Below are 24,161 nucleotides of genomic sequence, written 5' to 3' on the forward strand. Positions count from 1 at the left end.
CCCAGGTGCCCCCAGAGTCTGAGTTTTAAACCAACTCCTGCGTCATATACTGCCTATGTTACTATACCTGTCATGTTGTGTAGTCTGGGATACATGGGTAGTGTTAGTAGTGTGGGTAACCCTATTTGCTAGTTTTCTGTCTTGTCACTAACTTCCTTGAGTTAGGAAGTTATATTTCCTCAGAAAATGTCAATAGTTCTTGGAGATGAGATTTTTTCTCCCTTTGCAACAGAATCGAATCCTCTGGGTTGATGAGAACAATCTGACAGCTCATGTGGAGGCTGGTATCACAGGACAGGAGTTGGAAAGACAGGTAGGTTATTTCCTTTAATCAAGATTTACAAAGCATTTCTTACTGTTTTGCTGTAAATGTTACGGCTGGTTACAGACATGCACTTGTTAAGGGACGATTTTGTACCAAGAAAAAATTACCAAGCATGACACTACTGCTGTCAATTCATACTTACGGCAACTGCCTCCAGGATTTGTTTAACAGCGTCTGCGGCATCTCGTTCACTATAATACCCCTTCTCCACAATCCTAAAAAGAAAACCAGGAAATGCTTCTCAGACACATGGGTTCAGGGGAGTGGATTTTTTTCTAAAAGAAGTTAACTGAATTAATGTTAAGGAAGATGCATCTGAACAAATGCAACACGTCAGCGTAACACCAGGGGAAATATTTCCAAAAACTGATACTCTAGCAATCTTGGGTCTCTTTAGGAAAATGAAACGCATTTATTTTGCCTAGGCTTGGACTGTCCATCCTGAGGACAAAAGAAAAAAAAAATCTTTTTAAACTCTGTATTGAGAATTGTATTAAATATATACCAAGTAGACAACATACCATGAAACATCCCTTGTCATAGTTACACAGCTTCAGTGATTATTAACTCATGGCCAGTGTTGTTTTATCTATCCAATCAATTATTTCCCATCCTCTTTTTTTTAATCATAAAGCAAATATTTGGCATCACCTAATTTCATTCATAAGTAAAGTATTGTCTCTAAAAGTATACAGGACTTTTTAAGACTCATACCTATAATGCCATTATCATACCTATAAATTATAATTCCTTAATATTTTCAAATATACAGTGTTTCAGATTTCCAACTGTCTTGGACATGTTGAAATTTGTTTGTTTGGCTACATATCCAAATAAGGTCCATATAATTGGACTAGTACTTCTTTCTCTTATCTTCCTTTTACCTGGAGCTCCTTGCTCTTCCCTTGTTCCCCTACCCCTCTCCTCTTTCTCCAGCTGGCTTTCTATTCCAAATAAATGACTTGCTCTTTATGCATGGATCTGGACAAGGAAACTTTCTTTTCCTTTAAGCAATCTTTCTTTTAACTTAAATCTTTTCCATTTTAATTCGGGAATGTTTTCCTGAATTAGAATACTTTGTATGTGTTTTCTTCCATCACTTTGGTTTTCTTTTTATGGGGTGTGCAATTATACATATCATGAGTTTTTCTACTTTTGATTTATATTGTTCTTCTATGAATTTCTTAATTTTAGTATTAAGTAATTTTAACTTTAATTTTCTGTAGATCATGTTATACTTTTATCTGTTTTGTGGGCATATCATCCTGACATGCTGAATTTCTATGCTCTTATAATCACTTTCATTGCAATTAATGGAGACACCTGTCTGTTGTTGCTTATTTTTAAGCAAAGTCGGTTTTCTGAACCATTTTGATAGAGTTGATGGGTCAGGCTATCTTTTCTAGTTTCATGGCCCTTGACTGACTGTTTTCATGAAGCATTCAAAATTATGACCTCATACTTTCTGAGATTTTTTTTTTTTTAATTCTATTTATTTATTTGACAGAGAGAGATCACAATAGGCAAAGAGGCAGGCAGAGAGAGTGAGAGGGAAGCAGGCTCCCCGCCAAGCAGAGAGCCCGAAGCGGGACTCGATCCCAGGACCCCGAGATTATGACCTGAGCCAAAGGCAGCGGCTTAAACCACTGAGCCACCCAGGCGCCCCTCTGAGATCTCTTCTATCTGAAACTTCATTCTCTTGCCTCTACACATCTCTGCTCTGGTGACTGGAGTCTCTTTTCAGCAGTTTCTCCTAATGTACAAAAGGCGGCTTCAGATATTAGTTTCAGGAGTTCGTAGGGCCTTAACTGCATTAGTTTCTTCAGACCTTATTGTGAGTGCAGCCCTTGTGCTGCTCAGAAATTTGGATGGCAAAAAGCCCTCACAATTTCAGCTGTTCTTATATTGGCCCATTCTGCTTCCCAATGATTTGGAGGCTTTGGAGATTTGAGTGTTCTCCCATTCTTAGGTTCATCAGTGTCTTCTTGCTTCCTTTAACACAGATGCTAATACCATGAAGCTCTTGAAATCATTATTAGTCTTCATTCACATGTTTTCTAGGCTTCATGGGAAAGCCTTGTCACCTGGTTTTGTTATAGATATTGTCTATAAGTTTTTGTTTTTTCTATCCTATATAGGGAACTTTGGAAGACTGGAAAACCACACTGTTGCTGTTTCTTTCTTCCCAAAATTTCAAGAGAAAACACATTTTTGATAACACCGAAGATTACCAACTTGCATAAGGTGTTTTCAGCTGACAAAAGGTTTATTGTGAAAAGTCTGACAAAGGTCAAATCAAAACATGTAAGAGTCAAACTTGAACATTTTTTATAGCTTTGCCTTGAAATTTTTTAGAGTGTTAATATCTTAAATAGCATATTTATTTTTTAGAAATTATCTTCCTTCCTTTTTTTTTTAATGTTGTGGTAAGAAGTTGTAAATTCTTGAAGTAGCTGGCATTAGAAGCTGGAATTAAAAATCCCTAGAATCTTTCCAAAATAGGGGATGGATGATGAGGAAAAGCAGAAAAAAAACAGATATAAAATAATATATAAGAAGATACCTTAATGACCATAATAATCAAGATTCAAAAAAATTATATTGATGCAAAAATTTCAATTATTTTTTCCATTCAATTATTCAGAACATTGTCAAGAAACACCAACTCATTATCTTTTTGAAATATGAAAGATGGAATATCTTTCCTCACCTTTTTATTTGTTGCATACTTGTTATGAACCACATTTCAAATAAAATGTGAAAGTAGGTTACAGTATTCAGGGAATCATTATTAATTAGTGTTTGAAAATCAATTTTCATACGTTTCCTTTCAAGATTACAAATTCTTCTAATTCATGATTACGTTAAGTAGAGGATTTACTAAACATTTAATTAAAAAAATTACTTGTACTATACTTTCTGAACATTTTAAAATTAAGCATGAGAGAAGAGGAAAAGAAGGACTACTGTGTCAGGGTAAGTTGAGAACTTTGACTACAACTACATCGTCTCCTGCATTTTGTTCTAAATGTGGATTTTGCAGGACATCCAACAACCAACTCAAATGTAATTAACGTCTCCTCTGCATGTGGCACCTGCACTCTCAGCACCTTGGCTTTCCCCAGTCCTTTTTTTTTTTTTTTAAAGATTTTATTTATTTGACAGAGAGAGAGAGAGAGATCACAAGTAGGCAGAGAGGCAGGCAGAGAGAGACGGGGAAGCAGGCTCCCTGCTGAGCAGAGAGCCCGATGCGGGGCTCGATCCCAGGACCCTGAGATCATGACCTGAGCCGAAGGCAGAGGCTTAACCCACTGAGCCACCCAGGCGCCCCTTCCCCAGTCCTTTTAAAGGAGGGGAGTTGTTACAAAAATGATGCGAAGGAATGGCCAATAGTTAAATTTCTTTCTACCTCCCATTCTCCCCAGAAGAGGATAAAATCAGTTACTTCTGGCCTGCAAAAAACAGTGTGGCTTTTCCCCATGGCCACTCACCAAGGCTAGAGTTTTAATACAACTGCTTAGTGGTGCCCCTCTAGGGGTGCTCCTCATGGCTTAGTCCACATAAGCACTACTCCTTGGGGTTGTACAGAGCCAACTTGCACAACCACGTGCAGCATCTCTGATGAGAAATCCTCCTTGTCTGTTAAATACAGGGGTTCTTATGAACATCCCTACCTCTTAGAGGGGCAGTGCTTCACACACTAGAGATTCCTCCTTATATTCTGATTTATTATTTCTCAAGCTTTGGCCTAAATATGATGCTTATCCATTTTCATTTGGGTATATCTTAGAGTTAAGTGCTTGTGTTCAGAATGTGACCTTATGCGTATGTCTAGGGACTGGCTGGGTAAAGTGGTGAATTTTGGGGGGACCTGTTTTTAGGTGGGATAGAGGGAAGAGTAGTAGGTGTAAGAATGGTTAATGGAAATCTCACTAATTTTCCATAATATAAGTTAAGTTAGTAAAAGATTTCATCTAGCTAATAAAAGGGATACATTCTAAAAGATATGTCCATTCATTCATCTATTCAGTAAATATTATGGAATGACTGTTACATGCTGGGCATTTAGAAGTGAACCAGACATAGCCTCTGCACTTATGGGGTTTCTCTTGGTATAAGCAGACAGACAACAATTGACAAACTGTGTTAAATGCTGTGCCAGAGATATTAGAAAATGACCTGAGCGCTTGTAGAGAGGGCCAGTGATCTATTCTGGAGGCTGTGCAGGGTGGGAAAAGGATTCCAGAGGCAGCTATATCTCAGCTCAGACCTCAAGGGTACATAGAACTTTTCTAGTTGCAGAAAGGGCAGGGGCTGGGAGTGGGATAGATGTGGAAGAGCAGAGACTGGAGAGGAAAGAGATTGTTCTAAGAAAAGGACCAACACTATAGTGAGAATTAGAGACAGCGGAGGGCATAGTCATAACCAATATTTCTGTGAGCCAGGTATTTGCTGAATCAGTAAAGAATAAGATTTGTGGAACGCCTGCGTGGCTCAGTTGGTTAAGTGTCTGCCTGGGGTTCAGGTCATGATCCCTGGGTCCTGGGATCAAGTCCTGCCTTGGGCTCCCCGCGGAGAACCCGCTTCTCCCTCTGCCTGCTGCTCCCCCTACTTGTGCTCTCTCTCTTTCTGACAAATAAATAAATAAATAAATAAAATCTTTTTAAAAAAAAGTTTGAAAATAATAAGATGTGGGTCCTGCCCCAGATGAGACTACAGATAGTACAAAAGTTATTAACAAAAACATCACCATTGATGTAATACATGTTATACTAAGGTTTGTACAGCCAAAGGATTTATAAACTCTGTTGTCAGAAATGTCTCTAGAGTAGATATATGGGACAGGAGTACAGAATGCAGGTGCCTTCCCCACCCCATCCCCATGAACTCAGCTTGCCACAGCATGGCCCTACTATTAGAACTTAACCACGCCTCTTCTAGGCTCCTGCTCAAAGGAATTTTGTTCCCAGTTGATTTGTTCATCAGAGTGTTACAGAGTTAGGTTTCTGGAACCCAGATATTCAACTTTAAGTATTTTACCAGTTGAGCTACCACCTAGGCCATTTATGGCTGACTAGAAAGGTCAGTCAATAACAGTGAACTTCTCAAGTTGCAAACGCAGGTTTATAATCTACAGCTAAGACTGCAAGTGAAGACATTAGTGATCAAGCAAAGGAAAATGAAGTCTTGCAATCTTTTTCATGTGGGCATGACTACAGTATGTTTGTTTGGCCAATGCCTTCTGCAGACCCAGAGTCCTGGGATGGAGTCCCACATCAGGTTCCCAGCTCCATGGGGAGTCTTCTTCTCCCTCTGACCTCCCCTCTCATGGTCTCTCACTTTGTCTCTCTCTCGAATAAATAAATAAAATTAAAAAAAAAAAAAAAGGAATACATTCAGAGTTAGTAACTAGATTATCATTGTAATAACATGATCTTTTTAGAAACTTATTTTAAATAAAATCAAAATGATTCAAATTCAGCAAAATACAGCATTTCTTTCATGAGGCAACACATAATTTTTATGCAAAATTTAGCTGGAACTAAAAAAAAAAAAAAAACAAGTTGCCATGTACATAACACCAAGGGTTTAATAGCTTGACACAAAATATACTAATGTCTTCAACTTTTAAGAGCAATGAAATATTCAATCATTGCAAGGGTTTTAGAGCTGTAGAAATAGGATAATTTTGGTTGATATTTTTGGTTTTTATACTTAAACATATTTATTGCTCTATTTCTCCTCAGATTTAGCAAACTAATTTCTTTTTCATGCTCTATAAAATAATAAGAAAGCAGTTAAGATGTTACCAGCATCTTAAGATTGTTTTCAAAGGCCCAGGGCCATGATGTTTGCTGCTGTGCAGCACAATTTCTCATCATTCTACTGTGAACTGAGCTAGAAGACCCAGGGCTAAAAACAAAATCTCTCCTAGGATTTTTTAATCACAACAGGACCCAAAAAGCTACCCTGAGCTCTTTCTGACCTTTGCACAGGCCCCTCAGTCACTAACAGGCCTAACCGCCATCTGGAGATCTGGGAAGGAAATATAATACACTGGGGATGTGTTCCCAGGCTGATTCTCTGACTTCCACAGGCCTTTCGTCCTCAACAGAGCCTTTTACTGCCACTGCTGGGTGTGTGGGAGCGCATGCTCCTCTTCCCCACTGTCGGAACTGTTTTTCCTTCTCATCATTTTAAAATTGCAGGGTGAAGAAGCACAGGCAAGCCTATTTCTCTCCATGGACCTGCTTGGAAATATGACTTTTGTGCATTTGTTGCTGTCACCTTAATTGCTGCAAATTGAATTGAACACATCTCCAGCCTGGCAGTTAGCACCAGCGATGATGCAGCTGAAGAGCTCTAATCTGATCATATCCTGAGGCCCTCAGATTTCCTGGCATGTAGATTAGGAGCTCTACTGCTCCCCCCATTAATGACAGCTTTTTCTCAAATGGAGGTACTATTAGATGCCTGTCGGTTTTGTGAGAATGACACTGGTCTGAAGACAATGTGTACCGAAAGATCAAATGACATAGGGTGAAACCCCAGATGGGAGTTTCAGGAACCAAGTCTTAAGGGTTGCCAGAACATCAATCTGCTGTTATATATGTTAAAGTGAATTCTGCTGTACCTTATGTAAATCTATCAATCCTTTATAAGCTTCATTCACTGCCTTTTCACATTTCATTGATGGCATCTTAGTCTATATTGATGCTTTTTTCTGAGAAGTCTCCTGAAGAGTGTTAAATTCATATGCTTAAAAAAATAGTTTCAAAGATACTATTTCAAAGACACTGTTAAATTTGAAAGCTAGGGAGAGAGTGAGGGAGTTGTGAGTGCTGGTCAGGGAGATGATGGTACAGGAGAAAGGGGAAGTCGAATCAAACTGTACACCTCGGAATGGGCCTAAGGGAGCCCTGGCCCAATTCTTTTATAATGTAAAAGAAAAGCCTTACTCAAAGATGTAATATAAATTGTCCAATAAATAATAAACAGAGTTTATTCAGTCATTCATTTGACAAAATATCTAGCAACTGCTTGCTTTCTTTCTAAAACAGCTTCTAAAGTGGACACTAAGGTACTCATTTTTTAATCCCGCCAAAGTGCTCTGCTTTTGGATATCCCTTTACCCTTCCCACTACCCTTTACCTGCTAACTTCTGATTTCTCACTTAAAATTCAGCTCAAAGATTCTATTCCTCCCTGAAGCCATTTCTGTCTTGTAAGGCCCCCTGGCTTCACCACCCACCTTTAATCCCTTCTCACTACTACTACTACTACTACTACTACTACTACTACTATTACTACGACTACTACTACGCTAACCAGAGCACGTTGCCTTCACCTTCAAGGGGCTCCTAGTCTAGAAGAGGGAAAGTAAAAATGCAATATGGAAACTAAAACTATTTTTCAATACTATTGTCATCTCCCAAAGGTGTGTTAGGGCTTGTGAAGGCAACCACAATAATCACAAGACAAAAAATACGTAAATAAATGAGGACAAGGAACTGAAAAAGAAATAAAAATAAGAATCAGTACACGGAAGACATACCATAAAGTACTTTGTATTTGCTAGAAGCTGGCCACAGATTTGGCATAAGTCTTCATGTGGGGATGATATGTGCTATAACTGGGACATAAACACAGTCCTTTGGGCACAAAATCAGGGAGCCTGATTTCGATATAGTCTTTCCTGTTTGTTTTTACTTAGCATGATGTTTTTGAGGTTCATCCATTTCAAAGAAACACTCCTTTTCATGGATGAATGGAATTGTACATTTTGTTTCTTCATTTGCCAGTTTATATACAGTTATTTTTCTCCCCTGGAACACAGTCACTCTATGTGCAGGCATCCACCCAAGCCTGCTGTGCTGCCCCCCGTGGAATCTATAGGGTGAAGGGAAATGACACAAACTTGGTGATGCCCATGATGCTTGTTGTGCCATGAGTAGTCCTTCATTTCTGATCCAGGAGACTCATATCTTTTTCCAACACCCATGAAAGTGTAACAGGCCAACTTACTTACTAGTTTGTAAGTAGAGCAGAATTATCCCAGCCCCAACAGTAAGTTCTCTGACCTTGTTCTTCTTTTGCAACATTGTTGTGACTACTCTAGGTCCTTTGAGCCTTCTCTGTCTCTTGATTCTTTCTGCTTCTGAAGAAGAGAGAAACTTTTCTATTTTAAAGAAGTCCTTTCATCTGATTCCAAATCTTATTCTGTCTTCCCTGGGATTCCAAATATAAGTCCTTCTTACATAGATTTTCCTACCTCTCCAGCTTGTGGGCTCCTTCCTACCACCAAATTAATGTGTTCCCAGTGTGGCAGCTTAAAATACTTAATAAGCCTCCAATTATCCTCTGTCTCCTACTACTACCTCACTTTTATCCTTCCCTTTATAGCCCAGATTCTAGAAAAACTATATATTTAGTCCAAATCAAAGTATACGTTTTCTTCACATATAGTCAGAAAAAACTGCATAAAGAGAAGATGTATTTAAGATTTCAGTGGTTGAAAAGCAATTATATACATATTAATAATTAAGTCAGCACTCAAGTAAGATAAAATGTTACATTACTAATTTGAAGTTTTATTTTTAATTATTAAGAGTGCTTGCATTTGCTTACATAGCAGCAGCATAACATGGTAGAATAATCATATGCTTTGGAGTCTGACATACTTGAGTCCAATCTCATTTAATTGTTGTTCTAGATCCAATATAAGCTGAGTGACCTAACAGTAGTTAATGGACCTCTCTGATCCTTATTATTTGGTCTATAAAATGTATAAATCAAAGCCTACCTTGTACATGTGTCGCTGTGAGGATTAAATGAGATCATGATTAGTAAAACGCTCTGCCACTGTCAGGACCCTAACAGACCCTTAAAAATGGCCCTCGAAGAAGTGAGTTGGGGGAAAATGGAGGGGGAGACAAACCATGAGAGACTGTGGACTCTGAGAAACAAACTGAGGGTTTTGGAGGGAAGAGGGGTTGGGGGGTTGGATGAGCCTGGTGGTGGGTATTAAGGAGGGCACGTATTGCATGGACCACTGGGTATGGCGCATAAACAATGAATGATGGAACACTGAAAAGAAATAAAATGGAAAAAAATGCTCTCGTTATAGTGACTAATCCTTCTTAGACAACTGGATTTCACAGATCTTCACCTGGGCACCTGGATGGCTCAGTTTGTTCAGCCAACTGCCTTCAGCTCAGGTTATGATCCTGAGTTCCAGGATCAAGTCCCATATTAGGCTCCCTTCTCAACAGGAGTCTGCTTCTCCCTGTGACCCTCCCCCTCTCGTGTTCTCTCTCTCGAATAAATAAATAAAATCTTAAAAAAAAATAAACAAGTACAGCAATGACCAATTTTTGACACAAGAGTCTTTATAAATTCCTATGTATTCTGAGTTTGGTCAATCTCAATACCAACCATGGCACAACGCTATGGAAACTGGGCAAGCAAAACCCCCAAGTTCCGTTTCTGAAATTTTTTCTAATGACAATGTCCTTAAAATTCTATTTCCACCAACAGTAAAAGCCATGAAATGCTGAAGTAAAGATGACTATATGGACTGATATACTAGGACTCCATCAGGTGATTAATAGGCTAAATGCATAGTCCCCAAATGTAACCACTACTTCTCTTGCTCATTGACCACTTATAGTTTTTATAAAGAACATTTTCAGTTTGGAAAACTGAAAAAAAAAAAGTTTTTAGTCAAATAGACATGAGATTCAAGATTGACTTTATGACTTAATTTCTTCAGTTTATTCTCTTGAAAAAAAAAATAGAATAATACCTCAAAACACTTGAAGAGTGATTGAGTGGGGATACATATATAGCTTTGCATAGGACCAACAAATGCAGTATGGATTCTCCATAAATAAACAATAGTTTACTTTCTTGGAAATGATTTGAAAGGGACTAACTGGATTTAATAAGAAAGACAGTGAGGTCACATGAGGAAGCAGAGCTAGACCAGAAGATAGTCTGACTTCCTGATTTGAGAAGATCATTTACCCTTCCTCATTCTCAGTTGCTATATTGTAAAGCAGGGACAATGCTTTTTCATCCTCCTTACCCCAAAGGGTTGATATAAAAGAGGAAAACACACTAGTGTCTGGGAAAGACCTTTAAAACTAAACGTATTGATTTTTTCTTCTTTACCAATTTGGATGCCTTTAATTTCTTTTTGTTGTCTGATTGCTGAGGCTAGGACTTCTAGTACTATGTTGAATAGCAGTGGTGATAATGGACATCCCTGCCGTGTTCCTGACCTTAACGGAAAAGCTTTCAGTTTTTCTCCATTGAGAATGATATTTGCGGTGGGTTTTTCATAGATGGCTTTGATAATATTGAGGTATGTGCCCTCTATCCCTACACTTTGAAGAGTTTTGATCAGGAAGGGATGCTGTACTTTGTCAAATGCTTTTTCAGCATCTATTGAGAGTATCATATGGTTCTTGTTCTTTCTTTTATTAATGTGTTCTATCACATTGATTGATTTGCGGATGTTGAACCAACCCTGCAGCCCTGGAATAAATCCCACTTGATCGTGGTGAATAATCCTTTTAATGTACTGTTGAATCCTATTGGCTAGTATTTTGGCGAGAATTTTTGCGTCTGTGTTCATCAAGGATATTGGTCTGTAGTTCTCTTTTTTGGTGGGGTCCTTGTCTGGTTTTGGGATCAAGGTGATGCTGGCCTCATAAAATGAGTTTGGAAGTTTTCCTTCCATTTCTATTTTTTGGAACAGTTTCAGGAGAATAGGAATGAGTTCTTCTTTAAATGTTTGGTAGAATTCCCCTGGGAAGCCGTCTGGCCCTGGGCTTTTGTTTGTTTGGAGATTTTTGATGACTGTTTCAATCTCCTTACTGGTTATGGGCCTGTTCAGGTTTTCTATTTCTTCCTGGTTCAGTTGTGGTAGTTTATATGTCTCTAGGAATGCATCCATTTCTTCCAGATTGTCCAATTTGTTGGCGTAAAGTTGCTCATAGTATGTTCTTATAATTGTCTGTATTTCTTTGGTGTTAGTTGTGATCTCTCCTCTTTCATTCATGATTTTATTGATTTGGGTCCTTTCTCTTTTCTTTTTGATGTTTTGTTCTCAGCAACAGTGAGGTAAATAAGCCTCCAGGAAAGAACAATGAAGATAAGCTAAATAACATATTTTTAAGAAATATATTTGAAGACATCAGAGAGTTCCCAAGGAGGTGAAGGCTTCAGGAACCAAGATCCAGGAGAGAAGAAAAACCCAGCAAAGCAAACCTAACATCGGATGTCTCTGCTTTCCCTTTAAAGGCATTTACTGGTGCATTTACTGACTTGACATTAGTAGCTAACTGAGAAGATGAACGAAGCTTCTGGCCATCTCACAGGATGGAGGGAACAGAAGTTGGCATTTAGGGTCTGTCAAGAAAGGGGGCCCTGGAACAATCTCCTGACTTAAATTGGAACCCTTAAAGAGCAAAAACCTATGAGTAAGAGTTGACAAGAAATAGATCTGCCTTCAGGAAGCCCAGCTTTGAAACAACCCAATATCTGATTGGATTAAAGTGATCTGCTTCTTACCTTAACTGCCTGCAAAAGAAAATCTGCTTTTTTAAAAGGTTACAACATTTAAAGCCTCATATTCCAAAATCTTTTATACATAATGTTTGGCATTTGAACAAGCATAATCAGGCAAGTAAAAATCCAAGGAGAAAACAGAAAAAAGACAATTTAAAAATCCATAATATATTCTGATACTGGAGTCAGACAAAAATCAGGAGAAAAAATACCTCTTCAAAAATTTGGTCAGTGAGTGTAAGGATACTGCTAAATTAGCTGCTTTAAGATATAACCATTTTCTGGAAAAAATTGAAAACTTACTCTTAAAGCAAACAACCTCACATTGTGTCCACTTAAAAATATAACGTATTTCTAAGAATTATGAGGAGATTGAGAAGGATGAAACAGAAAACCTCTAGAACTTTCTTTTTCCTATGATATCATAACTTCATAAAGGGCTTTTGGAGAGATTTTCTTGAACACAAAAAAATCACTGACTTTATTCCAAAAATTTTCATCAATTGACCTATGCAATTTACTATTTATATTCAATATGTAACAGCAGATTCCACTTGGATTTTTACTATGCTTAATTTTCTAGAAGCATCATGGAATAGAATTTTTGCTAATAAATATAAATTTTGACTATAATGGACTAACACAATTATTTCTTCATTAATTGCTCCATTAGTTCATTCATTAGAAACTATTAACATCATCATTAGAACAGGAATGGATTTTGATCATCACAATTAAATGAATTTGGTTTTGACCTAAGTATAGGAAAAGGAGACCATATTATGATTTTTAACTCTCAAAAAAGAAAGCAATACATGGATAATAATGTAGGATATATTTTAGGCTTGACACAGTTTTAAAGATGACTATAGAATTAAGTAACCTAATGGAGAAACCAAGTTCATCTCAGATATGGCAACAGATATATGGACAACAACATTTGGCAGGGGGAAGAGTCTATGATCTAAGACTGCTAAGAGTTTATAAGTGACTGAGTGCTTTACTGGCTGTCTGCCATTCTTTAGATGTCTTCTGTTAACCTGAATATTTCATCCATTTATCTCTGTAAATGAAATTGATCAACAATATTTAGCTTTTTCATTTTTTTCTAGAGCTAAATTAACTCTATCCTATCACATCAATCAGACTACGAGATGAGAGAACCAGAATCTTTTCATGAAAAAAAGGTTGGAGAGGGACAGAGACTTGCTTCCAAAATAATTTGAACAAATAGAGATAAGTAGGTAAATAGTAAGTGCTACTGGTAGATGATGGCATTAGTGTGACCTTCCTGTCCCACAGTTACTTACAATTGGAGAACATGGTATTTCTCTCTGATAGACCTATAATTAGCAGAGAAATGTTAGTTCTCCCTAGAGAGACCTCAGGCTCCAAAGGCATCAAGATATAACTATAAATTGACTCTGTTAATGTGTCTAAAGAAGAAATATGTTTATGAAAGTGTTAGCTATAGAGGTGTGGAAAAAGAAGCCATTTCCGCTCAATTCTGTTAACATTTAGAGCAGAAGAGTCTTCATTAATCACGAGGGAACGTGATGATCTTAGAACAAGACTATTCTGGTGGGTCAGTGTCTCGGCTTTCTTAGCAGCATAGAACCACTTCAAATTTGTTCTGAGTTTCAGAAAGGTAAGCCAATAATCCTAGGTTAAGTATTTTCCCTTTAAGTCAGGCTCTCGAACCATGAATCCAAATGACTATCAGCCAACTGCCACAAGAAGTATAAGTCTTCGGGCTATTAATATTCAATTCCTAAAGCTGGTTCATTTATTTGTAAAGTATGGATAGAGTTAAAATGTTACAATTTTTAAAGTCTGATAATTCACATAACTTGTTCTAAGAAAATTTCAATGTATATATGATCAAAATTATATATCTGTTGAAGATATTTATGTACTTCCAATCAAACTGGATCACTTTACTCCTTGCTATCAGAAGATCCAAATCTGTACTGGGGAACATTAAAAACAGACAGAACCTTTGAAAACCAATATGAATACCTTTGGAAGCTCTTGAAGCAGGCAGCAAACTGAACCGGGTAGAGTTGGGGTGGGGAGGAAGGGCTCCTTTCCCAACACATTCTAACCCTATCCCCTGCGGATCTTTCTCCTGGGAGTCCATTCATTACAATGATTGCTCATTCATTCAGGGAACACTTACTGAGAATTGACTGTGCTCCAGGCACTAGGGCTTTATCAGCAATTCCCTCAAATTTTTTCCTGTCTTCTCTCTGCACCCTACTCCTCTCTTAACCCATTCTTAAGCAACAAGAATTTTGTATCAGTGAACAGCTTCTAACCATTTCTGGTATATACCTACTTAGTCACTTTGCCTTCTTCCAATTCCATTATTTTTTGATTACCCCAATGAGCACAGCAAAGGGCTATGCTTAAAACTAAAAGGTTGTGTCTCTTGTACATACTGTTTGCCTATATTATGCTCTATCAAATTTTTAGACATAACTTCCTGACAACCTCCAACTCTGCCTTGAGTGATGAGCATATGAACAGACAACTAAAACTGGCTGTCACTGGAAATAACAGAATATTTTACTCTGCATCTGAGAACTCTAAACAGCCTAATAGAGAAAGTAGGCCTAGAAATAATTATTTGAAGAATATTGATTTTTACGAGCTTTTGAAACCTAACAGAGAATACTGTTATGTGTTTAACTTCCTAGAATTTTCATCAAAATGCTACCATTTAGTTTAAAGTTATATTGACTTCAGTAATCTGTTTTTATTGGGAAAGTTAATGTTTGCAAAAGTAAACTGATATTACTGTGTTTCTTTTTTTACTCACTAAGCAAGGCAAATTTTCACCTACCCACATCATAGCAAATAACACTCTCTCCATTCTGTACTCCTCTTATGATTTATTTTAGTAGAATTTATCAAGAAGCATGATGTGTCATCATGAAAATCTTCAGGGGAAATTTCCCCTTGATACTCTTTGGTGCCGGGAAGCAAAACCTCTCTCTGGTTAGATTTCTATGACCAACTCACCTGTCAAACAGTTCTCCTCCTGTGACCAGTTCTAGGACCAGACTGATTTCTGTAGGGCTTTCAAATATCTCTTTAAGTTTTATCTGGGGAAAGATATTAAAAAATAAATAATAAATTCCTTATTTTCAACTTTCTAGGAAAAGCTAGTGCTATGACCAAAACAACACTTTATAATAGTAATATATTGGATCATTGTCAATAAAGGTCCCACATTCTGTAACAAGAAGCCATCTGACACTCTCTGGTTGTTTTTATCTGTTATCTCATTTCCTTAAAGGTCCTTTCGTGTTTTTATATTTTTCCTTTTGACAGCTGAAAGATACCTTCCTTAGAAACACTTCCAAATTTTGCCAAAACATCACAATTTCTGAATTTCTCCAGAACTAAAAAACAAAAGCAAGCAAACAAAACTTCTTTTGAGCCATTTGAAAACCTCATGGTTCCTAGTGATGCAAATGCTTCTTTCTCCTGAAAGGGAACTTGGATTTGGGATCTGAGGCAGAATGGGACCAGGTTAAAGTCTGTCATGTCAATTTCATGTTGTGATTAATAAAAACATTTTCTTCTTCTCCTTCGTCTCCTTCTCCTTCTTCTTCTTCTTCAAAAAAGTCTGGGCACCTGGGTGGCTCAGTTTGTTAAGCAATTGCCATAGACTCAGGTCATGATCCTGGAGTCCTGGGACTGAGTCCAGTATCGGGCTCCCTGCTTGGAGGGAAGTCTGCTTCTCCCTCTGACCCTCCCCCTTCTCATGCTCTCTTTCTCTCTCAAATAAATAATTAAAATCTTAAAACAAAAAAAAAAAAAAAGAAAAGAAAGGTCTGTACGGAAAGGATACCTCTCAACAGCAAAAAAATTGCTGGTTGATAAAGAGATCCTCAGAAAAGTAGTGATGGCATTGATTTAACTGACTGTAATAGGATTTCATCACATTCAGATAATCCATCCAATTCTGGATATTTTCCTCAATATATCAGAGAATCTAGTGATCAGCATTGATCTACATTTAAGGAAAATTCCACACTGGCTTTTCGTTGAAAGAAAAAGATGGGTAATGTAAAAGTGGTGATTGCATGTGGTAAATTTTATTGCTTACCCAAAGCTCCTTCCCCCTACTTTATTGCAAACAGATTTTGCTTAGGGAAAAAAGGTGCCTAGCCTCAAATTATGGATCATGATTGGTCTAAGCCATTTACGATAATTCTGTTTTCTAATTTTCCAATCTCCATGCAGTGAAGAGCGGTGATCTTATGGTTAGCTTTGGCCAATAAATCTGAAGAGAATTCTGCTGCTGCTAGAAGTTCTGGAAAAGCCTCTCCTCTTCTCTTCATACTCTGTAGGTGTGGCCTTTCCAATTTTTTTCTCTCTAGAGTATAGGCTGAAGACTTGTGAAGACTGTGGAGCAGCCATTTAGGACCATGAAGGAAAAGTGTGAGGATAGAAGACATCTAGGTCCTGAATGGCATCACTGAGGAGCTAAACCAATGCTAGCAACTGCCTGCCTTCTGATTATAACATAAAGAAAATATTTATTTAGACTACCATATTCAAGTTTTCTGTTATAGCTGCCTGCATTGCTAACCCATATTTAAGTTTTAAGCACTTTGCTTGGAGCCTAACTAAGCATTGCAGGTTAGTCATCCTCTTGGACACCACATCTTTCTCAGAGAAATGAGTAAAATACTTTCTTTAAGTAGTTGGCTCAATTCAAGTTATGGCCTGGAAAATGATTTTGTTCTTTTCACTTCATTGGCTCAAGAAGCTTTTTGCCAAACCTTTCTCTCAATGCCTTTGTCTGGACACAGGCTAGAGCACAGCTTTTGAGGACATTTGATTTTTCCCATTCAAGTACATCATTTATTTGAATCTTCACATTGTTTCTGAAGTAGATACTCTCAAGGGAGACTGAAATGACTTTGGAAAGCAATGCATTTTCTTCACAGGCTTTTTCAGCAATGGCATATTAATAAGATAGGCACACAAAAGGAAAAGGCCAGTGTTTTATTAGAGTGAAACAAAACTCCTCAGTTTTTAGTTATCCTTTTATGCATGAAAACAAAGATGATATATATTGTCGATCTGTCCATTTTGAAATTCTTTTGCATGGTATTATTTTTAAGATTTATTCAGCTCAAGAAATGAAAAATGTGGTTAGATGAGGACAGGAGGTAGGCCATGGTGGCTACCTATTGGTGGTAGAAATATCCCCTTCTTATTATCAGCACAGGCAGCAAAGAACAAAAATCCCAGTCTGTAAGTTTGAAGATTATTTGAAATAGTAGATTAAAAACCACTTACAATGTTTGGATGTGAGAGGCGAAGAAGAACTCCTATCTCAGTTCGTACAATTTTTTTGTCCACCTAGAATGCAAAACGAAAAAGAGAAACTGAAAGAAACTCCCACCTTAGAAATGCCTTAACTTTGGCAGAGAATCAGAACCAGCAATAACCACCTGCGTGAATCAGGTAATTGGCAGAGAGGCTTATTCTTAAGCTTTTTGTGTTTCTTTTCCTACCCACCCCCTGCCACCCCTTTTCACTTGTATGTCTTTCTTCTCTGTTCCAGACATCAAGTCAAACTAGTTAAAAATGCAGATTCCAACTTGTCAAATTCTTGCATGGCCCTATTTCAAAAATCACTACCCACATCACTAAGGCACAAGTTCATCTCAACCTGTCTCCTCCTCTTCTTTTCTTTTATGAATCTCTGTCCCAAACCCATTGGAGCTGTCAGTCACTTCACTGCCTTTCTCACACAGAGATGGGCACATAACCCAGCCAAATCAATCAGAATTCTCTTCCTTGGGCACTGTGACTGGGTCAGGGCTATCCGCCAGACCCAGGTCATCCCAGTCAGGGTTCTCCCTAGAAATTGTGCGCAAAAAAACAAGAAAAAGGTATTCTCTTTTTCTCTGAAATTGTGAGAGCAAGAGAGGATAGGGTCTGCCACTACCAGTGACCATTTTTTATATTCTATTTGTGTTTTTTTTGTTTTAAATTTTATTTTTTTTTTCAGTGTTCCAAAATTCACTGTCTATGCACCACACCCAGTGCTCCACGCAATCCGTGCCCTCCACAATACCTACCGCCAGGCTCACCCAACACCCCATCCTCTCCCCTCCAAAACCCTCAGTTTGTTTCTCAGAGTCCACAGTCTCTCATGGTTTGTCTCCCCCTCCAATATTCCTCAACTCCCTTCTCCTCCCCATCTCCCAACGTCCTCCATGTTATTCCTTATGCTCCACAAGTAAGTGAAACCATATGATACTTGACTCTCTCTGCTTGACTTCTTTCACTCAGCGTAATCTCTATCTGCATCAAATGAAATCTTTGAATAAGAGAGGCATTGCTAGCACAGGCAGATGACGCTGACAGATCTCCTCCCAAGAGTTCTTGCCTCACACTCTAGTTCAGTTTCTGCAGATGGTTATGAAGAAAATTTGGATACAGATTATTTTTTAAATTATTATTTCTATTACTTTTTCCAGTTTTATGGAGGTTAATTAGTACCCCCAAAACCCACGCATATGCTCATATTTTCATCACCACAAGGTAATCAACATAACCTCCAAAAGTTTCTTGTGTCCTTTCATGTTGCACACACGTGGGTGCACGCACACCATGTGTGTGTGCTTGTGCTAAGAACACTTAAAATGAGATCTACCCCCTTAAATATTTAAATGCACAAGACTTTACTGTTAACTATAGGAATTCTGTTGTATGACAGATCTCTGGCACTTACTCATCTTGTAAAACTGTAACTTTATACCCCTTGAACAACTCCCCAATTCCCCCTTCACTCTTCCACTGGTAACCATGATTCTGTTGTTTACTTGCACGAGTTGGACTATTTGAGATGTCTCATATAAGAGAAATCATTCAGTGGATACAGATAGTTTTTAATCACAATTTTCTCTTCATCTTAACAAAGATTTTCTCACAAGATAAATATATTTTTCATTATTGCATAATTTTTTTAAAAATTTAAGAAAAGAAAAGGAACCTGAGTGTTTCTCGTTTAAGACTGTTAGCATCCAAAACTAATGTAACATTGTGCGTCAATGGTACTTCAATAATAAAAATGTTTCAAAAATCGTCAAAAAGACTGTTAGTATTCAAATTTATCTTTCTCTCTACACATTCAGAGTTTATGTAATGTCAGGTTTCCCCCTTGTTTTCATATATTTCTAATCAATATAAAATACATCATGAGATCCTTTAATTTTTTCATATGATGTATTTATATTAAACAAAAGCTTTTCTAATACAAATACACATTTTAAGTATTTATTTTTTTACCATATTATATCTCACATATTACATATTGGGATATCTTTTTAAAAATTTTATTATGCTTTAGTTCCTTGACAATTAATTTATCTGAACTCTGGAAATAGTGAAAACACATCAGATTATCTGAACTAGCAATCTTCTCATGTAGTTATTTGTTTTGAATTCAGAACTAATTTCTCTTTAAGAAACAATTTTGAAAAGGATAATTATTTCTCCAGTGTACTCCAGATCAGTGGCTCTCAAAGTGTTATGGGAGAACCCTTTAGGGTCCGTGAGATTCTTGCGGGTCATATATGAGGCTCTCCCTTTTCCAGTTGCATATTTGAGTGAGTCTAGATTTTTATCTATACTTGACACAAAACAATGAATTGAATGCAGAAGCAGATGGGAATTAAACTGTCTTCTCTTTTTTTCTCTCAAACTATTATTCATTAAGCCAGATAGTAAAGAGGTTTTTGAAATAATGCTACTCTTCTCATATTTTAATTTTGGAAAATATAGTTACCTTTCACAAAAATACTATTTATGTTAAAATGTAATGGGTTTATTATTGTTGTGCTTTTAATTAATAAATACTTTTAAAAGTTCTGTTCTAATCTCTAATATAATAAATGTGTATAGCTATTTGGAGTTCTTAATAATTTGAAAAGTATAAAGGGTTCCTAAAGCCCAAAAGCTTGAGAACTACTATTTTTTTAAAAATATTTTATTTATTTATTTGACAGACAGAGATCACAAGTAGGCAGAGAGGCAGGCAGAGAGAGAGGGGGAAGCAGGCTCCCTGCTGAGCAGAGAGCCCGATGTGGGGCTCGATCCCAGGGACCCTGAGATCATGACCTGAGCCAAAGGCAGAGGCTTTAACCCACTGAGCCACCCAGGCGCCCCGCTTGAGAACTACTATTCCAGAATATTTGACATCATACAATTTAAAACAGAAAACAGATAGAAAAGAACAAAAATTTAGTAATAATTTAAATGAAAGAAAAAATGTGAACACAGTCTCCTCTCTCCTCTGTTGAATGCTAGAGTCCCAGATGAATGACGTGCAGGTCACAACTTCAGAGGAGGCTGAGAAGGGAGACGGAGGTAAGAATTTTAGAAGAGGGATCTCAGAGAAAAATGGAGCATGAAAAACCAATCCAAAGAGAATAAACTGAGTGAAAAACCTGGACTACAAGTCAAAGTGATGTCAACCAAAGAAACCAAGAGCAGGTAAGGCTGAAAGGAAGAAGCTGACAAGAGAAATGGACAGAAAAATGAATGTTATGCCAAGACAAAACAAGACTGAGGTCAGAAAGTCCTTCCCAGAGAGATAACTGAGGGCCACTTGCTATCTTTCTGAAACAAAGTCTCAGGATTCCTAGGTGGTCCTGTTTTGGAGAGTGGTTCCTCCATGGGTATCACACCACCATATCATCTCACATCTTTCCAATTGTCCTCTTGTTCCAGAAACTAGTGTTTCATTCCAGCTTCTGACTCCCCCCTCCAGGCCCCTGGGAAGGCCAAGAGAGGTCTTGAACCCTGACCTTGCCACTGAGAATCAGTGATGTTTTTCTAGAAAATAACTGTCAAGATCACCATAAAAGTCATTGGGCAGCTAGCTATCTGAACAGTCATTATTGTGACCTGAAATTAGCTTCCAAGTGCTACTGTAATTAGTATCTTCAGAAGCATCAACAGATGGCTTTAACAAATCAATATTACAAAATTGAAACCCGTAAAATTACCTTCACTATTTATAAAATACCTTGAAGAATGGTAGTTTTTTGTTACTAATAATTCATAATTGTAAAATATATAACACACATTACTAAAATTCTGAGTTAGGACATATATTTTAGCTCAGGTTCTCCAGCAAACAAATATGAGGCAAGGATCAATATGCTGGTATTTTATTTAGAAGGTGCAGTTAGAGCAGGGTCACAGGGAAGTCCAGCAAAGTTAGAGGTGACACAGTGTGGTCAGCACACTGGTTACTGTGTCATGAGTTGTAAAGAAATAGCAGGTCCTATGGGCAGTTTCATCCACTTGGCATAGAGTACTTGTCCAGAGGAACTGTACCAGGCCACTGTGCCTTAAAGAAGTTCATAAGAAAGAGGGAGAATTCCCCTTGCCTTGGAACTCACTTCTCCTGCTGCCCACAGGTGAAGTGCGGCTCTACAGTGTTAACTTTTCCAGACTTCTAGGTTGCATATCCAATCTCTCTGGAGCTTTGAAGCCATACTCCTCCTCATGAGGTATTGTATTTCATCCAAATCCAGAAGTTGCTGGAAGGGTTAGAAGTTTCAGTTGTGTGTCTGGTTGGCCTAAATGCATGTAGTGGACAGTGGGCAACCAAGCTCTCCTGGGTCTAGAAGACTGGACAACAGAAGGAATCTGAAGAAGCCCAAAGGAGTTTGTTCAGTCACAGTGCCTTCCTGAGTTTTTATCTGTCATAAGGTAAGCTGGATTGACAACCATGGGGTTTTGGTCCTGCCTCTCTAGTTTATTGCATTTTACTGCAAATCATTAAGAGCTTTGTCTTCCACTTATATTGTTTTATTGTTCTAGTTGCCAATTTGAAATGGATTGGGCACATGGGGTTTTTCTTAAAACCTATTTTAGCTCCTCTATTTAAATTGCCCTAAATATTCAAAGAAATATCTCCTTTCATCCTCATAAAATCACCTTTGAAACATCCAATTTTAATGGCTTTTGAAATACTTTCAACATAAGATGCATTTTTTAAGATGATACATAAGAAAAAAATTAATAAAACAATTTCTTTCTTTTTTTATTTTATTTTATTTATTTGACAGAGAGAAATCACAACTAGGCAGAGAGGCAGGCAGAGAGTAAGGAGGAAGCAGGCTCCATGCGGAGCAGAGAGCCCGATGCGGGGCTTGATCCCAGGACCCTAGGATCATGACCTGAGCCGAAGGTAGAGGCTTTAACCCACTGAGCCACCCAGGCGCCCCAATAAAACAATTTCTTAAAGGTAGTTATTATACAGATGTATATAGTTTTAAAACTCCACAGAACTCAAGATTCCTTAATATTGAAAGAAATCCCAATTTTACTATCTTTCTCCATGAATGGGGAAAAAAGAAATGGATAAAATGCATTATTCTAGAGCAACATCAGAGAAAAAGGCTCCATCATTGGAATAGAGTTAATCAAACATGGACGCTTCATTATGATACATAGCAAACACACTCCTGTGCTGGGGCTGAGAAGGTTGCAGAAAAGAAGGGAGAAAGGATTAACAAATATATGAAATATAAATAATGAGGATTTAGGGAAAGAAAAAGAAACCAGTTTCTATACTATGGGAATGATGGATGGAGGCAGCGGTGGTAACGGAATTGAGAAGAAGAGGATTTTTTAAATATCAGATTTCTGGTGGACTTGAGCCACTTGGGCATCTCAGATGTGGCCTGGATCTGGACTCTGGGATTTTAAATACTCTTGGTGAGCTGGGGTAACCTGGGGGAGCGGAGACCACTGCTCTACTTCTAGGATGCAGTCAAATACAGTGGCATTTCCACATCAAATGCTCGGCTTCATCTCATGTTCTTTGTGGGGATTGAGACCATAAATCTTGTCTCTCTACTCTTTCTCTGGCTTCTTAAGCTCATTTTTGGTTTGAACAATGACTGGAGAACATGATGTGAAGTACAGAACTGTGCTCCTCAAACAATTTGTGGGAAAAGGCAAAATACAAATTATTAGTGAATAAATAAATCAGCAGACAAGTGTCTTTAAATGTTCACAACAGTTCTCTTCTGCATAGCTTCTGCTTAATTTATCATCCTGTTTTCTGACATATCAACAAGTATATGTTGGCACTAACATGCCTGGTGAAAAGACTTGACAGCTGGCACTTTGTTAAATTCAAGAATGACAGCTTTAGCCTAAAAGCTAAGAACTGCTGTTTGAACATGCAAAAATCAAATGCGATATATGGATAAAAGTACTGAGGCTGGTATCTGCAGTAACTATGGAATTTTAACCAAGTCTGATTATTCCCTTTATATTTTTGACCTATGAACCTTATTCATCGTCTTCTCAAGTGGTGTCTTATTTTTGTCCAAATAGGAAATGAACCACAGGGCCTGGAAGGATAGGTGTCCTTCTTGTTCCCCATTGCTATATCTAAACAATTTCTCCTCCCTTGTCCCCCTAAAATCTCAGCTGCTTTGAAATTTCTGCCATCAGCCAACATGACTTGTAACCTTTTTTGTTTGTTTGTTTTAGTCATCTTCCTATCTCGTTATGCATCCCATTCTGAAGATTTTAGCATGTTTCGGCAACTTTATCTCAACCATAGATCCTGACATCATTCTTAACAACTTGAACTTTCATGTGAATGATCCTGTCAACATCCTTGCCTCTAGTTTCTTTGCCATTTCTTCAATTCCAACAATTTCTTCCTCCACTCTCCCTTAGTAACCCATCCCATGGTCATATCCCAGGCTTTATCATTACCATCAATTACACCACTTCAAAAACACTGATTTGAAACCTCATACTCTCTGCTTTCTACCTCCTGTCTTTTCAGTTCTTACATGGATATTACGGTTCATTAGTTGGAGTAGTCCCCCAACTCCTTTGCTCTTATCTTCATCTGTTGGACTTGCCAGGTACAACCCTTAAATTGGCTAAACTCTATTCTTCTTTTACTCCATGTCTGTGCCTGAACTGAAGTGTCTGAAATAAAATGTACAACAGTTCACTGGTCCCATTTTTAATTTATGACCCCAAATCTCAAGGGACCCGCAGCTCCCCACAGAACACAACAGTGTTGCAACAGAATACTTTACACTTTCTTCTAGTGTCCAGTACTCCTTCCTCCCTTCACTCTCCTATCACAGCCTTGCTTCTAATCCACTGAGAAGGTATAAATAATATAAAGAGAACACAATCGTCTCATCATCCAATCTATTAACCTATATACATCTGTATCCAAT

At 37.8% G+C, this 24,161-nt stretch overlaps 1 protein-coding gene across 3 annotated transcripts in view; it reads right to left on the minus strand.

Annotated features, from left to right (window-relative positions):
• The window catches only part of CAMK4 (calcium/calmodulin dependent protein kinase IV), a 235,755-nt gene that overhangs the window by 71,552 nt on the left and 140,042 nt on the right, over positions 1-24,161 (minus strand). For all 3 annotated transcript variants that reach the window (XM_045999873.1, XM_045999872.1, XM_045999874.1), the window contains 3 exons: positions 17,218-17,280; positions 14,923-15,005; positions 468-540 (listed from right to left, as the gene is read on the minus strand). In XM_045999873.1, the coding sequence (XP_045855829.1) occupies positions 468-540; positions 14,923-15,005; positions 17,218-17,280 (219 nt within the window). The remainder of the gene's footprint in view (positions 1-467; positions 541-14,922; positions 15,006-17,217; positions 17,281-24,161) is intronic.

This window comes from Meles meles, chromosome 3 (assembly GCF_922984935.1).
Source record: "Meles meles chromosome 3, mMelMel3.1 paternal haplotype, whole genome shotgun sequence".
NCBI lineage: Eukaryota > Metazoa > Chordata > Mammalia > Carnivora > Mustelidae > Meles > Meles meles.